The sequence below is a fragment of the Nestor notabilis genome, unplaced genomic scaffold (assembly GCF_000696875.1).
Source record: "Nestor notabilis isolate BGI_N333 unplaced genomic scaffold, ASM69687v1 scaffold3124, whole genome shotgun sequence".
Taxonomy (NCBI): domain Eukaryota; kingdom Metazoa; phylum Chordata; class Aves; order Psittaciformes; family Psittacidae; genus Nestor; species Nestor notabilis.
Genome location: NW_009924068.1, coordinates 110587 through 128744, shown reverse-complemented (window position 1 = coordinate 128744; position 18158 = coordinate 110587). Strand labels below are relative to the sequence as shown.

General features: G+C 42.5%; 1 protein-coding gene across 1 annotated transcript in view; it reads left to right on the top strand.

Annotated features, from left to right (window-relative positions):
• RUNX2 (runt-related transcription factor 2) overlaps window positions 1-18158 on the top strand; it is an 85180-nt gene that overhangs the window by 50144 nt on the left and 16878 nt on the right. The window contains exons 4-5 of the mRNA XM_010012447.1: window positions 37-210; window positions 9582-9743. Coding sequence (XP_010010749.1) covers window positions 37-210; window positions 9582-9743 — 336 coding nt within the window. The remainder of the gene's footprint in view (window positions 1-36; window positions 211-9581; window positions 9744-18158) is intronic.

Genomic DNA, 18158 nt, shown 5'->3' with positions numbered 1-18158 from the left:
TATTAACGCTTTTATTTTATGATTTGCTATTTCCAGGGCACAGACAGAAGCTTGATGACTCTAAACCTAGTTTGTTCTCTGAACGCCTCAGTGATTTAGGGCGCATTCCTCATCCCAGTATGAGAGTAGGGGTCCCGACCCAGAGCCCACGGCCCTCTCTGAACTCTGCACCAAGTCCTTTTAATCCACAAGGACAGAGTCAGATTACAGGTAAGAGACAGAACCATAGGTTTGACTTGCTCAGGCAACAGTAGTAATTGCTTATGGATATTTGTGTCTCAACTGTAGTAAAAGAGGCTGTTACAGAGTGAGAAATGTGTTCCAAGAAAAGCTAGGTGGGAAGTGGATTTTTGCTATAGTGTTTGGAGCTGAAAACGTCTTTCTTTCTTTAAAATACATTTTTGCCATAAATCCAAACAATCAAAAGTCGCCAATCTGGGTAAATTGAGTAGGAATCTGGTGAAATGCTAACTGCCACGTTGCTCTGTCTTCTACTCCGTGTGTGCAGTAGTACGTATTGGCGTGTAATAGAATGAAGATTTTTATTTTGCACTCATGTTGAGGGAAGCAGCCAGCATTTAACGGCCCTTCTATTGGAATAATAACACAATCTTCTTACATGGCAGTTTCCTTCTAGCACCAGTGCTGACCACTGTTACAACAAATGAACTGGGTTATGGAGAAATCCTCAAAGGTTGCTTGTGAGGGTTGTATGCAACATTTATGATTGCATGCTGAGAGACAGATTTCATTGTGCTGAGAGGAATCATAAAGTACCATGTGTCACAGATTATAAGACTGAAATAAGATGTTTAACTGCGACTATGCCAGAAGTTTGCAACAAAACTGTGAAGCCTACAAAATAAACCAATTCTGTTATTTTTTTCTAAACTTGGAACTGGATAAATTTTTCAAAAGAGTTTCAAAACACTCTCTACCTAATTTTGGCCGTTTCTACAGTCAGAATTTGTGCTGATATATTTGTGTCTATCCAGGATGTGAAGAGGAGTTGCCCGTGACCAAGTCACTTGCTAGAACTGTTGGAGAACTTCACCTAGATGCCAGTCTGTCAATAAAACCCTTGGCTCAATTTACGAGACCCATTTAAAACCCAGTTTTGCTGCTGTAGTTGCATCTACGCCAGGAGTCCTTTGCCAATACCAGTATTCCTTCACTGGTAAAGCACTCCTGGTATAGACATAGTCTTTGAGTCAACCCAAGAAGATTTCTGGTTTCATGTTTCAAGTGGTTTTGACATGATACCAGCTGAAACTTAGTGGTTTTAACAAAGTCTTGTGGCTTTCTTCTTCTTTCTTTTTCTTCTTTTTTTAAAGTTCAACTGGTTTATTAATTTGCAGTAAGAAAGAGAAGTAGGTGGGTTAATTTGAACCCAAAGCACTCAGAGAATTGAAATGAAAAAATTGTTCCCATGAGCTGCGGCAAAGTTCTCCCAGATCTAGAAGTCTACCTTTAGCCAGTGTAAAATATTCGTAATACATTAAATATTTTAATACATTAATACATTTTGTAAGACATTAAATATGGGTCTGTAGTACCCATTACATGCTACCTGCTGCCCACCAGCTTCCCAGAGCAGGTTTTTTGGTTGGGCTTAGTGTTCTGTTCATGGGACATATGAAGTCAGGGCTCTTGTGCCTGACCCATTTTCTGGGTAAGAACTGCCAGACTAAATCCCAGTATTTTTTCTAACCTATTGTCTTCTATCTGGTGGTGTTTGTTGACACAGTTCCTGAGAAAGCAGGGGGAAAATCCAGGGATATAATCAGCTTTTTTTTCCCTTCTTCCTTGTGCCTCCATAGTTTACCTATTGTGCAACACAATATCTAGGAATGAAGGAGGGTGAAATTCTTTCTGACCTCATCTGGTGATCAGTTTATGCCCTGAAGCACGAGAACTGAGATCCCCTTGTAATTTTCTCCCTCGCTAAGTGTAACCTCATATGCTGCTCTCATTCACATAAATGCCTCCTGTAGAAAATGTTCTGCTGGGTTTGATTAATAGAGTACTTCTCTGCCTCATTATGAATCAGCAGCAGCATTTACAGATGCAGGAGGTGAAAACTTCAGATGAGTTTTAAATAAGCCTGGCTGAAAACAAAGCTGTGTGGCATTTTGTGTCTTCTCTTCAAACTTAAGAGGTCAAAGTGCCAGCTGAGACTTCATCAAGACGGGGAAGATGCGGTGCTGGTGGAGCAGAGGGAAGGGAGCTGAAACAAGGAAGGCGGGCTGACTTTTCTATCTATTGTGGATTATGTGCTTTTCTTGCTGGATAAACTCATGGTCATGGGGTACTTTAGAGTCCCAAATTACTTTCATTTCCCCAAAACTGTGAGGACTTGGCTTCTTACTAAAGTTTGCAGTGCAGAAGTGGTCTAAAACAGTATTTGCCATGTTATTCCCCACCCATGTCTCCTCCTCAATTTAGAACAGGCAGACACCCAGCCCTAAAAGGCTACTTGTTAGGTTTATGGTAGCCCTCCCATTTAATAATGTGATTAGTGTGAGCATGTTACATCGGGGTGAATTGTGCTGGCTTCCCCACAAGGCTTTTTGGTGCTCTTCAGGATGTTGATTGTAATCTGTAAAGCTCTACATGCTTTGATGTTCCACCAAAGTGCTGGGTTGCTTTTTGTGGACAGTGCCTCCAAGTTCTTCTGGGGTGAATGGATGCTCATTGCCACACAAACCATGCCAACAAGAGACAAAGTTGATGCCACAGGCGAGACACCTCTTTGTTCGGGTGTTAAGTGACCATGAAGAACTGCTAAACATCCGCCTGGTGTGATGGTAGGGAGTAAGCTATTTGGGCTGTCCACCTCCACCAGTTTCCTTGTGGGGAAATATTCAGTGGGAATACCACTGCCTTCTTAACATGGTCACTGGGCTGGTGTGGCTTGGGTATGTACTAAAGGGAGAATAGATCCTTGTCTGAAAAACAAGACTTTTTTATTACCTTTATTGGAATTAAGCAAGCATTCCTTTGGAAATACCTTTGTTTCTGAATCTTTTTACCTAGTAATTTAGGGAAAATAATTAATTCCTAATAACTTTAACAGTAAATACTGGTTTCCTATGACATATTGTTGCTAGTAAGCACATAAACTGTTTTTGTTTCGTTCCACTTGAGGTCTTGCATAGCTATTGCATGATTAAACAGAAATAATATTTAAAGCCTGGCTGGCCCGCACCTGAATCTGAAAGAACTCAGCACTTTGGGGGTCACGCTTATATTTCTTTTCTCTGTCTAGGTTGTGTTTATTTTCCTGGAGTATCAGAGTGCAGGTTGTACAAATCACAGCAAGTCACAGGACTGGGCTGTGGCAGTATAAGGCACAGAGTTGCCCTTATTCAACATGGCATTTTAACTAGGATTCTGCAAAAGCAACATCGAAGGGTGATTAAAAAACAAATCGTCCAATAAGCAGATGCCTTTGCTGAGGCAATGCAGATTCAATTTGAACCCTGCTTGCTGCCCATAAATCAGGAATCCTGTCTGTTCACATTTGGATACTGGTATATTTGCTTTTTCTATTTTTTTTCTCCTTTCCCTAACGGCACTCGCACAACTTGCTCCTGTATCCGATTACATTCCCGTTCAGACACTGAGCTGTTGCATCGGTGTTGCAGTATGAGGCAAGGAAAACTGTTGTTTTTCTAAAATGCAGCCGCTGAGGGTTAGCTTCTATCAGCCAGGAAAAGCCTCGGCATGAAGACCCAATGGCTGGGCTGTGGGGACTATGAAGTGGGAGTTAAGTGAGGTTTCATGCTCCATCACCACTGTGGCACCGTCTGATCTATAAGCAACCTGTGACTTTCATCACTGAAATAACAGCACTCAAAAGCAGGTCCCATTAAATGTTGGGGTCTTTTTCCTTTTCATCTTTCCCTCTCCATCGCTTCTGGGATGTTATGCTCATCGTTTTTAGGGTTATAGGAAGCAGATTTAAAGGCTTCAGAGCTGGGTTACCTGGAAGTTAGTGAGGGGACCCATCTGTCCTCCAATGCCATGAACTGCAGGACAGGTTTGAAACAGAACTGTGTAGCTGTTACTAGACTGGTACTCTGCAAGTGCTTTGCCAGAGGTTGGCTGTGTTTTACCTGAGACCAGCAGCACTCTGAGCACACACTGGTTTGTAGCTGCTGCACATCCAGCTAAGAGCGCATCAGAAAAAGGACATGGTTGCTTGGAACAGATAATCAGAATTAGCCCAAGTAATAAGCTTATAGGGTAAATCATGCCTTCAGCTCACAGTAACGTGGAATAAAAGCTACAAGGCTCATCAAATGAAGTGGTGAAGTTGGGATTTCTGCTGCCATGAACGCAAGGGTGGCTGCAGTCTCCAGTATTTTATGCAAATTGATTGCATCCTTCAGGCAACTGACAAGTTGCCATTGTGAACCTCCATTTGGTAAAGCATGTGTCTCTCCTATTAAAATATTCTTTTTATTTTAGTTTTTACCCATCCTTTACAATTTAGTTGCCCTATTGGCATCACTTGTTCAGTTGTTAGGTTTTTTTTATCTTTCAGAAATGTGACTCTTGGAGGGGTGGGAGGAGAAACGGTTGTAGAGGTTCTTCAGGCCAAAATCTGGTCTCAGTTACACTTCTGTACATTGGCATGTAGCTCCATTGGATTTGTCTTTATGAATTGAACTGAGCAATTCATATCAAGCCCTAGGTTTAATCTGAATCTGGTCTCAATTATGCTTCTGTACATTGGGGTGTATCTCCATTGGATTTGTCTTCATGGATTGAACTGGGCAATTCAGATCAAGCCCTGGCTTTTAAAGATGCGTAAGAAATAGTCAAAGGAGAAAGCAGCATTTTGTTGTTGTTGTTTTGCTGGGGGTTGGGAGATGCTACAGCAATAGTTGGGTGCTCCTGCAGAAAGCCATTGCGGCTTTGTTAACATCGGAAGTGAGGATACTTGCTTCAAGTGTTTACCAAAGATAGCTCCAGACAGCTTGTTTCTCAGTATTGGCAGGAACGCTTATACAAGCAGCAGGAGGAGCCAGTACTAGAGCTGATGGCTGCATTTAAATGAGAGTGGTTTTGCAAAGTGCGTGCATGCATGTGACGTTGGGGTGTTACAGCTGAGGAGCTGTGAGCCTGTGATCATGCTCTGATCTTCCCACAGCTTGGGAAATGGGAAATTGATTTATTTTCTTACAGTAAATCTGTTTGCTTCGTAATCCAATGCCAAAGTAGTGGAAAAACTCATTCTTCAGGGCTGTTTATGGATTTTTTTTCTTCTCTTCATTGACACTCAGAACATTTCCATTGAAGGAAGGAACGTTGCTGTAGAGCCAATGTCACTGGGGGGAGAACTGGTCACTGGGGCTTTTTCCGTTTTTCTTTTCTTTTGTTTTTAGTTTCATACAGTGCATCCAATCTTAGACTGATTTTTAAAACCACTCGTCTGCTGCACATTGATGCATTGATGGCCCAGAGCACAAGAGTCAAACCATGTATATCTCCCACTGACAATAAATATGGCAGTAACACCTAGACACAGAATTGTAATACTATTTCCTGCCTCAGCAAGTATTACCTGGAAGGTGAAACAGGACTGAACTGTGTGCATTTAGACCTCACCTCTCTGTCTTGTTTCAGCCGAGCTGTGCGCAGGCTCTCTCAGCATACACATGATATGCCCTGTTGTGAACAAATATGCTGAAAGCTGCACTTTTCTTCACACCCACACAGGCATAACAGAAATGTTTACAAAAGGAGGACTGCTCTTAGGAATTGCTCCAAAAGTTTCAAGTACAAATGCCAACTCAAAGTGGCCCTCTGTCTCCTTTTGCTGTTGTTGAATGCTCTGTTAGCCCTTACCCATGGCTGCCATATGGGAAGATGGGGCGTTTTCTCCCAGGTTGTTTGATGTAGTTTTATATTATTATTTTCCCTTGTTTTGAAGGGATTCCTTTAGGGAGGAATACACATTTGCTGTGCCTCAGAGCTTTAAGGTTTCTCATCTGTCCTGGGCTGTTCACAATTAGGAAGATGTGCTGTGCCTGCAGAGCACGTAGTGCAGGGACCCAGCGGACATGCACAAGCCCGCCAGCTAGAGTGAATGGGGATGCTGGTGTCTTGTGTAGGAGGCCAAGGAAAACCTCTCACAGGTCTGTTCATAGGTTCTCACCTGCTGGTACATGTTAAATAGTCACTCCACCCCTTCCGTGCCCGAGTGAGGAGGAGGTGACCCTCCTAAGGGTATTGTTGTGTTTCCTTCAGAAGTGTCTGTACAGATCTGCCCTGGAAGTGCTGTTCTGGCATTTGGCACCTCCCTGTGGTGCTCCCAGCACCTTCCTTCTTCCCAGGAGGTTTGGTTTGGTGACATGCGGGGCTCGAAGTGATGGGCTGGTTGGGCCTCAGCAGCCAAAGTCTCTGCTCCAGCAGCATCGCAAGCAACATCTGTTGGTGGACTAAGGGTTGCCACATGAGGCTCAGCTGCATGTCCACCTTCAGGGGCTAGACAGAGCAGCTTTGGACTCTGCCTCAAGCCATTTTACTCTGGGGATTGGGCAATGCCACTGAGCAGTGATGTTTACCCTGTGGGCTAGTGATCACCTTTGGCTTGGCAAGGTGAGCGCATTACACTGCTCTCTTCACGTCCATGCAGACTTGGCTGCTATCAGTCAGCAGAGGCTGGCTTTAGGGCATTTACTCTAGGGTCTGGTGAAACTTGTATCTTCACTTTCTGGTTTCCTAACGGGCCAAAGATGACTCTTGAAGCCAATCAGCCCCAGGGCAAAATTCCCCACCCTGCTTCTACCATGACCTCAGCCATGCCTTGGTGTGGTGGAATCACAGTAACCCTCCAGCCTGAGGTGGTGTGACCTTTCCTCAGTCACTGAGTTCTGCTGCGTCATCTGATGTTTGATTTGGGTGAGGATTTTCCTCTATAATATTTCCTATTCCTTGAAAAGACATGATCTCATTTCCCTGGAGCTAAGTTGCTTACAGTCTGGTTTCAGAGGGGCTGAAGTTGGCACCTGAATATCCGGGTTGAAAGCTTCCAGCCAAGAGAAGCACCCCATTTTGTGAGTGAGGTGCTCAGAGAGTCCCTGCACCTTAAAAAAAATCACCAATTAAATACACAATATATAATTATTGTCCTTAAATTTAGGTAGAAATTGTGTGACAAGGAGGTTGCGTGAGTTATCCAGGTCCAATAGGAGATCTGCTTTGGGGCCAGAAACAGTTAAGACACAGGACAATGTCTTCACTAGCAAGTCCATTCTCTTTTTCTCTCTTTCTCTGAAATACTTTGCAGTTTAAAATCTCACAGTATTAGACTCATGGAGAACTGAAATCAAATACATACATCTGATAAAGAAATGTGGTGTTGGGGCTGTGAGGTTGGAATGAGCTATAGAAGCCGTGTATAAGTTTAAGCTAGATGTTGTAAGAATATAGGGTATGTTTTGGGGTCAACTGATTGTCCATCCAGCCCCATATTCTGCCTCTGACACCATGCTAAGAGATACTGTTTTGAAAGACCACGCAAGCCTTTGAAAGACCACTTTTGGTCATTTGTCCTTCTTGTGTCCACACAGGCATTCACAGTTGCTGGATTAAGGATGTTACGTGTAAAAACCAGTCTAGCATAGCTATTCAAAGTGGTGAGGGTGCCATAGACACTCAAGATCTTGCCATGAGGATTGTGCTACTAGAAGTGGCGTGAACCTCCAGAAGGCAGTTTTCACCACCTTAGACCAAAATCCTGTAAAAACATCCTCTGTTGAGACTTTTTTCCCCCCTAGCCTTTACCTGATACATAATTTCCTTCCAGCATTGGAGCTGACCTAAAACCAAAACTTTAAGGGACTCTGTTTTGGATTCAGAAGGAGAGATTGAAAAGCTCTTGCAGTTTGAAGGAGCTTGGATTTGAGATTGTGCTCCTGACACATCATTAATTTTAAGATTGTTTTCCCAGCAAGCCTAGGCTTTCCGTTCCCAGTTGAAGGTCATTTACCATTGACTGCATGGTGAATTATAGTAGTGGAATGAGGCAGGGAAACATGTCGATATCAGATATAACAACGAGCAGTCAGTCAGATTTGAACCTGTGCCAATCTATACAACCCTAGCCTTGAAATTGTTAAAACAAAAAAGTTCATTACATTTAATGATCAAGTGTCCTTCAGATTTCTGAGGAGTTTATGTTAACCATTTATATTACTCAGCTCCAATATAAATGGCAAACTCCAGGAAAATCCTCTTAAAATTAAATTGGAAAGTTGAAGGTTTTTATATATCTATATAGCTATTTTGCTTCAAGGAAGTATCTGCTTTCCAGACATCTCTTCAAACAAATCATGTCTGAACAGAAAAAATAAACAAGGAATAGCTGAAACTACAAGGTTTTGCTGTGTGGAAAAGCAGGGAAAGGAGTTAAAAAAAAGAAAAAATTAAGTTGAATTTCCTGAGAAAGTGCCTTTGCTTATGCCATGTGGCTATCACATTGCTGTCTACAAAGCAGGGCCTTAGCACAGTGCTTTGGTGTAACAGGTTTTCCAAATTGAGTGGACCTGATACGCTTCACTGAAAATATTGGGGAGGATTTGAAGGGATGTGCTACAATTTCTATGAGCTGCTTCAGAGATAGTTTTCTGTTTATCATGCAGTACCCAAAACAAACTTTGGGGTTGAAAGTGCTTTGATTTTATCAATGTAAAGAAATAAAAATAATAATTTATGAGGCATTCAGTGGTATCTTTATCAGCAGGTATTAACTGAGAGCAAACGGTTTATAAGTCCAAACACCAGTGAGTAAAACTAGGTCTCTCTCTCTCTCACTTAGTGCAACCCATCAGTGCTTCAGTAAAAAATAAACTGCATTTATCCTTAAAATAATTTCCTCCATAGTGAGCCGTAGCAAGTACATCAAAAGGCATCATTAGCTTCCGATAGTTTTCCCAAACCATTTGGTTTCATATTGTTGTAATTGAGGTGACTGTAGGTAATCGGGCCAACATCCAAATGTGACATTTTTGGATGGATGCTGATAAGATGAATGGCATTTGCCTTCTTGGGTAGTATTTTCAGCACTAAAAACACTACTGTGTAATGTTTGAACTGGGTAACAACTTGGCAGGCATGCCAAGTGCTGACTGTAGAGTCTCCTTACCTCTGAAGTCCACTTCCTAAGCTCTCAGAGCTGAGTCTCATTCTTGCTATCTGCTTACTGGTCTAAATCCGCAAGGACTGGAGAGTCTTGGTATAACACACTGGTAGACATAGATGAGAGACACCAGGAATTTGCAGCACAGCTCCTAGAGCTTTTAAAACTCTGCTCACTGCTCTGTTCACTTCCCAAAATAATTGTTATGGGCAGGGAAGAGCACAGAGCAAGGCTGGAAGGATTGAGTTCTAGAGGAGCAGGTTGTGTTTCGTTACATTCTCATTCCTTACAGCACCATATAGCACTGTGTGTATGTTCAGTAATCCCACCTCTGTCAGTTAGGCTGTCGATGCCCTATTTTTTTTTCCCTAATTTAAAAAAATAATTCTCATTTTTTAAAGTTTTTAAATTTTATTTTTTTATTTCCTAGACCCCAGGCAGGCGCAGTCATCCCCGCCATGGTCCTATGACCAGTCTTACCCATCCTACTTGAGCCAGATGACTTCACCATCCATTCATTCCACAACTCCCCTGTCCTCCACTCGAGGCACAGGACTTCCAGCCATTACCGATGTGCCCAGACGCCTCTCAGGTAAAGACCGTGTTTTGCCTAGAACAATTATGCAAACAAGAACAGGACTGGCACAGGTTGCCTTCATGGCCTCAGACAAACCTTAATAAGAAGAGCACAGCTGAGTTGGTGATAACAGGGTTACTGCATGGTGGGTGGGGGTCAGAATCCCTTTATTTTCCGAAGTGAAACAGCTGCTGTGTTGCTCTGAGCGTGTATCATTTGAATGCCTCTAGGTCCATTCCAGATCAAACTATTTTTAAGTTGTGAACCTGATTCTATGAACAGATTCTCTCTTCCCCCCCTCCCCTCCCCCAAGGATATTTACTTGATTGTTTTAAAGTAGTTGTGATATTCTCTATTTTTTGGTGCTTTATATTTGTGATTTGTGTGATGTTATGCATCCTGACAGAGAGATGCCTTTATGTCAGTAGTTAAGACTAAGGTGCGTTCTACTGCATTTCAATCCAGTAGCTCAAGAAAGCCTGTTTCCTTAGTTAATGTGTACTTAAGATGCCTATCAGAAACTAGCTGAGTCACTTAAGGGTAGATATTGGACAAATTGTGCTTTGGAATGATGCAGGAGAGAGGAAATACATTTAGTAACATAGACAAGACAGCAGTGAGAACTGAGACTTTTTTTTTTAACCAAACCAATGTACATTTACATACTGTGCAATTCATCTCTAATGGTCTCAATGATAAAACCATCTGTGTGAAGTAATCTGATTGCCCCAGAGTAAGATAGAGTCTGTCATGGCACACAGTCACCTTGTATATCGTGCCAAAAATGAGGAACCTTAGGGGAGGGAGGCTCAGTATTAAAGCTCCAACCTTGCAAGTGTGGAAATATTAGCAGCGTATGCCAAAAAAGCATGTGTAATGTAAAGAAAGCCTTTATGATTCATTAATGAAAACCAAAGAATCAGTCTTATTACATCTATTTTTGCATGTTTGCAAGATATTATTATAATCTTGGATGCTGCTGCCATACACCTGTTTGACTCGCAGCCAGGTGAATTTCTTGTTTTCCCATTCCACCAAACTCATAGCGCTGCAAATGTTGATCCCTCTGCTGAGCTGCATCACTGACAAGCTGAATTTCAGCCAGCAGGCCTGGAGGATTTGATTAGTGTAGACTCCTAGATTTCTTTCATCTTGGAGGAGGGAAGCTTTGTTTCTCAAACAAACAGCTGGAAAAACCTCTGCAGTCCTAGCACACCCTGCCTTCTCAGATGCCAAACCTCGGTTTGGCATCTCCATGTGGGCAGAGGGCTGGAGGTTGGTGGAGCAGGTTCCTGCTGTCTCTCTGTGCAATATGCTGACTTGGTTCAAAAAACTCGATCGGCTTGATGCTGAGGAAATGCTTTGTTTGGCCTGAAACAGGTTCCCTTTGCGTCGGAGCCTCCTGATGGTCTGTGTTGTCGAATGGTTATTTTTGCAATTGTGCCTGCAGCAATACCTGCAGGAGAGGCTCGGCTGGGACCTCAGCAGATGTACCACAGCATGCTTGCCCTGCAGCCCTTGCTTGTCTGTGTATTCAGACGTGAGTGCCTGGCATGTGGGCACAGGCAGAATGACTAAAAGACCTGGCTGTGTACATTATGTGGCCGAGGAGTGAACTTTTCTGCTGTACTGAAAAGTCGGTTGCCTTTATGCTTCTTGCCCTTCATCTTCTGGGGGCTTGACTGAAGCCTCTGCAGTGCTCTTACCTTTTCTCAGCATGGGGGTCTTGCTTCCAGTTAGATTCAAGATTGAACAAGGGGACTTTGATCTTCCGTAAGTGCCAGAGTTTGTCTGCAGTGTTTGCTGATGTTCAGAAATGCAGAGCAGTGTTCTTGGAAGGAGGACGAGTGCTGATGCTCAGGTTGCAAGGAGGCAAGTTGCAGCCCCAGCTGCAAGCCCTGTGGGTCCTCTCAAGGGTTTCTACCTAGCAATCCCACAGGGAGGGAGGGCAGGATCCAACCTCCTTTGTGTATAAAGTAGAGAGAGAAATGCAGGTTTAAAGCTGCCCCTTACAGCAACCAGTTTATCCCTCACATAGGTAGAAATGCAAATCTCTGCTCAGTTACTTGATACATCTTTCAGGGGAGAACAAAGCTTTGATGAGGGGTGGAAATTACTGTTAAGAAACACTGAAATGTTAGAAAACTTTGGGCACCTTCACTGCATGAGGGAAAAATTAAGAGTTTTACAAGGCCCCGAATAAAAACAAGCTATGCTTTCCAATACAGTGGCAGAAATCTGATTATCAAGGCTGTTAAAAGTATACAAGGTAATTTTAATGAATGCCATATTTACTGCCTGTTGCTTAACATCATGCAGGAGGAAAAATGGGTAAAACTACCCCTTAGGTCTTGAATGTCACACCTAGAGGCACAGGACTTCCTACCTGCCACAATTTCACATCACACAGATTTCCACGGGCCTCAATGGCTCTACATAGACAACTGCTTAAGTTGTGCTCACCCAGATGTTGAAATGTACCATCTAATAAAGTCTTCTGTCCTTCAAAAGAGTGGTTCCTGGTTGTATTGTTAGTGGCAGCCCTTAAGAGCTATTTTTGATGGTACTCCCATGACCGGAAGCAGACCCATCCCACGTTTTTCCTCCCTGTCCTGGGATGGGTACATCTCTTGGTGGAAAGGTTGCTTGTGTTTCAATCCCAGATAAGGCTGAGCATCAGAAGAGGTTTGGGCTGTAGGACAGGAGGTGGCAGGGGACTGACATAGCAGTTCTCTGTCCCATGGGAGAGGGGAAAAAGGCAGCAGGCTGCAACCCTGAGGAGTTATTCGGGCAGGCTAGTGTAATGTGGCTGAACTGGTTGTGTCAGTGTCTAGACTGATTCCTTTGCACAACCGAAATGTTTGCATGCATGCTGCAGGCACGTGCAAATGAGTGCCATGGCTGTCAAACTTCCAAGTATTCATCTTTTATTCTCCAAATGGGGATCAGTGCTGTATCTGCAGTGTCATACAACTAATTAATAAATAATAAATAAATAAATAAATAATAAAAAAGATTATCTGGCATCACTCATGGAACTTTTGAACCAATGATCTCTCTGGTGCATAAGTCTCATGTTCATATCAAGAATAAATAAAAACTAAGCTCACAAGACCATGCAGTTGAGTTGCCTTATTGCACCAACTCAGTCATAAAAAGAGCAGGATTCCCCATATTTTATTAAAATATCTGTCTGCTCAGACTTCCCCAGAAGACAGTGAAAGTTGGTGGCCTAGCAGGTTAATATTCTTAATTAAATAATATTGTAGTGGAAACCATGGGAATATAAGACCATGGTCATTTTAAAGAGAGTTTGCCTGGGGGACATAGTCTTATTGCATGATTCACAGTGAATGCGCTCAGTCTTTGTGTCCTATGCATAACCAAAGTTCATGTGGGATGGGGAGCATGAGTGTCTATTATGTAATTAATGTATATGATTCATATAAATACACATCACATTTTTACATAAAGCTTTGGGACTGATCCAGCAAGTCCTCAGAGCATGCAAGGTTTAGAGCAGGGAGTACAGTTCGGGTTGTTCCTGCAGTCACAAGAGGGGTGTTCTGCAGCAGGTGAAGGAGGTATAGATGTCCCCAGAGTAGACATCCATACCAGAGACAGTCACCCTCAGGTCCCTTTTGAGTCAATGGGGACAAACTCACATTTGCAGGACATGACCAGTCTGCAGGTGAGCTGGACTGGTCCCTGGCAGTTCCTTGGAAGAGCCTGTTTGTCTCCACAAGCTCTAAAGCAAGCCTAGGTGAGTAGTTCAGGTACAGGCACGTATCATCTGATAGTCTGCCTTTAGTAAGGTGATTTAAGAGATGAATTAGCTGTCCCATAAACATATCCATATCATTGCCTTTCTACACGTCAGTCCTGATTTAACCCTGCTGTGGTCTGCCTCACCCTGACCTCTCTCTGCTCTATGATTGCAGGATTTGAGCTTGAATTTGATTTTATTGAGAATTCTGAGAAGGGAGGTGGGAGGACAACTTCTTCCCCTACACTTCCTGGACCTCCTCACCGTTCTGCCTAAACGCTAGTCACTTGTTTTTGTTTCACCTTCGAGAGACTCTTGCGAGGTCAAGGTCTTAAGATGCTGGCATACCTGCTCTGCAAGTGTAACATGAACATGTTCAGTGCTGGCTGTGGAGGAGCCTGTCCTACACAACTGTGTTTGACAAATGCTTTATGACAAAGGAGAAAAATAAAACTGAATCTAAATAGTAGGACAAATCACCAAACCTACTTTTCAAGCCCCGGGCTTGCACTCTTTGCAGATAGTTGTCATTTGGGGATGCTGGCATCATGCCACCATGGCCAAAATCTCCTGTCCCACACGCTGGAGTCCCCTCAGAGTGCAGATTGGATTTTGCTGTCTTTGTATTTACTGTGTCATTGAATAGGGAAATGCTGAAATAGATGAGAGACACGCTGAGCTCAGCCTCTGAACAAAAGAAGTCTGCAAACCCAACCCTCTGAACTAAAGTGGCCAGCAAGTAGTACCTTCACCGATAAATTACACAGTGGAAGGGGCTGGGCTGTTAAATACAGGTACCGTTAAATTGTCAGCGAGGTTGGTTTTGAGTGGGATTGGCCAGCATGGTTACAAACAGGTCCCATCTGTGGTTTGGGAATGTGCAAAGCCCCAAACCTGTTCCCATGGACATGGACAGCTTGGAGGCAACCATCCTGTTGTGGAGGCTTACAGAATTTAATACTATAGCTGTGGCCAGACCATCCTGGTTGGATGTAAAGCCAAAGAATGGGCCCTGACCCTGGGCTGTTTGCTAGTTTGAGAGTAGCCAGACTTTCCCATTAATTCATCTCACTCTGCACATATCACCACATCTTTTTGGACCATCCTGGACCTTCATCAGATACTGAATTTAAGAAACATTCCTGTTCTCCCAGTTCACTGAGGGCTGGCAACTATAAATGCAACCCTGTGAATACCAGCCATGCCCTAATCAATGACAATACTGTTCCTTTACACAATTCAGTTTACATACTTGTAAGCCTACAAATCTTAAAATGAAAACCCACATACACTGGAAGCAGCTCCAGCTGAACCTCTGGATTGAGTGTTTGTATGTTAATGAGAAAGTGGCTCATAGTGATGGTCTGTTCTTTCTTGAGCTCCTGTACTGGTTGTCGTCTTGGGTTTCTAATCCTGAATGTGAATTACCTTGGATTCTGCTTAATGACACAATATGCACATGATCTTTATAATTAGGATTTTCCCTTTTGGTAGAATGTGGTTTTTGAAAAAATATTAACTTTAGGAATGAAAAGTTGTTCATCGTCTCCTCAGGAGCTCAGAAAACTTGAGAGCTATTAAGTAAAAATGGTGGTCATGCGAAGTAGCAACGCTTGCATCCCTTAATTCCTACTAACTTCATTAAATGTTGTAGGTAATAAGCACATTTCAGGACAGGACTCTTAACAAGAGAAGGCATTAGCAGTGTCCCCAAAATACAATTCTGTTGTTCTTTACGTGCTCTAGGAAGCAGAGAAATGGTTAATACAGTGGCTGTTGCCAGCAACAGCCTTGGTGTTAGCAGCTCCTGAAATGAATGAGCAGTTCACGCTTCAGCAATATTGTCTTAGGCTCTTGGCAAACCCAAGAAGCCAGCTCTGTTTCTGGTGTGCTCGCTATGCTGTGATGTTTTTCTTGGTGACTATAACAATTTTCACTCTGTCTTCATTTTTTTTTTTCTTTTTAATGGAAGCTGAAAGAGTCAAGGTTGTCTCTGTCTCCATTTCTCCTAGCTAAGTTTCAATACTTTCCCAGCGAGGTGGCACTGAGTTAAGGCAAAGAAAAGAACCTGGGGGAGCTCAGGTCTTCAGAAACAACCCGCTCATTTTGCTACTGTCCTTAAACTTGTACCTTGTCTCTTTTTTTTTTAAATTCATTATTTTTCAGTGGTTCTATTTATTTTGTTTACCGCAGGCTGTCCATTTTTAGTCTCCTGCCCACTTGGTGCCACCTGGGAATCTCATCACGTTGGCACTCGTCTGTGGGGTTTCAGTAGCAGGCTCTCTGCTGGGTAGAATCTCTCCTTGGAGTAATTGTCCAGGAGATGCGTTGCATGATCCCTACCTCAAGGACAAAGGCCAAATTTTTCTAGCGTGGGTGGCCTCAAATTAGGTACCTATACCCATATTTAGGTGGTAAAACAAGTGGGCTGATTTTCAGATGTTTGAATATTATAATGCGTGTCTTTAAGCCCTTTTCATTTACTTAAAACAGCTGGCTGGAGAGGAAATAAACAGGAAAAATGAAGGCAGAGGGAAGGAGTTTTATTCCTGAAATAAGGGATGTAAAAAATACCAAAAAGAAACAAGTGGAATGTTTTTAAATGGAATAAATTTGTTGCTGATACAGGCAGGAAATAGCACACTCAAATATATGTGGATGTATAGATATATTTTTATCTGAGCTTTTTCTTGCAATGTGTTTTATATTTAGGACACATATCAAGATTTGCATCTGTTTCCAGAACTTGCTGCTAACAGTTAGTAATGATGCCAAAACATACTTTAGTTCCAGCTTGAGACCAAATGATATTCAGGGCTTTTTTTTTTATTACTAATTTAGGGTCTGATATTAATTAAGGAAATTTTCCATAAGTGCCAGGCCTTTTCTGAAGAACTCATTAAAATTATATTAACTTAAACCGGAATCACAGTCTGAGCATGCTTTGTAATGATTATTCTTACTGACTCTGCTGGGTTTTGTAAACAGAATGCTAATTGTTAATAGGGCAACTGGGTGCTCGATTCCAGACTTTCAAAGGACCAGATCCTCAGCCATTACCTAGATGTGTGTTCCCAATAAAGTCAGTAAGCTCCTAACAGGAAGACTGTGGGACCAAGCACTTCGTTTCATCCTTATGCAAAGGCATATGATGATTTCTCCATTTCCTTGGTGGAGTCACTGTTGATTTTCTACCTAGGATGGAACCAGCAGTGATGGCTGATGCAGGACCACATGTGTCTTGATACAGAGAGGGAATCTAACTAACTCTGAAGCACCGTGGTAGATACAGGTAGCCAGGATCATTTATTTTGCCCTTAAGTCTCTGCGGTCTTGTGTCTTTGTTGCACTGAATTTGGTCTGATGAATTGCACAAGCTGAATTTATGAAATGGTTCTGTAAAATGCGAGAGAATTTGGTCCTTCTCTGTGACAATGTTTGGTACAAGATAGGCAGAAAGGTATCCCATGCCCTCCAGGACCTGTATGGTTTAAAAGGCCCAATTCTGCAAATCTTACACTGAAAAATACAATGTAAGAGGCAAAATCTGCTGCTGGTAGACATACCTGGAATTGCCTTGACTTGGGGTGAAATTTCCTCACTTCTGGCCATGCAGAATTTGACCATGCTGAATCTGGTCCGGAAGGGAGTGTTAGAGCTTAGCAGAGCTTCACAACACCTTTTTGAAGTGGTTTAGTAATGGTTGTTGGCCCCATTTTACAGATGTCCAAATCTCCTCCCCCCTTGATGGATGTTTTAGCAGAAAAGGATCTGGTGTCACGCCAGCTTGGCTGTCAGATTTAAAAGAGCATTAATATTGGTGATACTGGACTGATACTGGTGACCAAAAGGAAGGTAAGAGCCATGCAAGTGGTTCAGGCTTTCTGTGGTTGTACAAAAGTGTGCAAAGAAAACAACATAGGCAGCGAAGGGGAGGAAGGTGAATGAAATAAAATGAAGGTGCGCACCTTCACGTGGCTTGTAAAAGATGTTATTAAGAGAGAAGGAAATATTTTGTATGCATAAAAGGAATGTATTTGGGGACGCTAATCTGGAAATCTCTTAATATTTGTTTTTAGACTGACTCAAAACAGACTGGTAGTGATCAAAGCAGGAGATGCCTTGCTGAGCTTAGGACAGGTTCCCCATGTCCACAAGAGTGATGTGAAGGCAGTGCAGGGTCACCTTGGGGGGAACCCGACCCTGCACCCACATGATGCTCTGTGCTGCTTCTGGAGCTCAAAGGAGTTTTTGTAGAGGGCAAGGATTTTTAACAATGGGGGAGCTTCATCTATAAAGGCCAGGAAAGAATAATTTAATATAAGGAGCTTTCCACAGATAAATGGATTCATAGTTTATTAATACAGTAAAGCACATGTGATCATCTACTTTCAACCCAGCTGAAATATTTCCCCAAATTAGCTCTATCTCATTTGAACTTGAAGATAACCTTTGAGAAAAAAAAAACCTAAAGCAAAACTAAACAAAAAAATCCCAAACCAGCACATGAAAACTCAGTTGGTCTTCATTTAAAAATTTCCAGGGAAGCAAAATCACCACAACCTTTGGTTACAGATGCTAATTAAGCTCTCTTTGGAAATGTGGGTCTTATTACTAGTCTGAATTTGTCTAACTTTAGTTTCCACTCATTTGAACTTGCTATA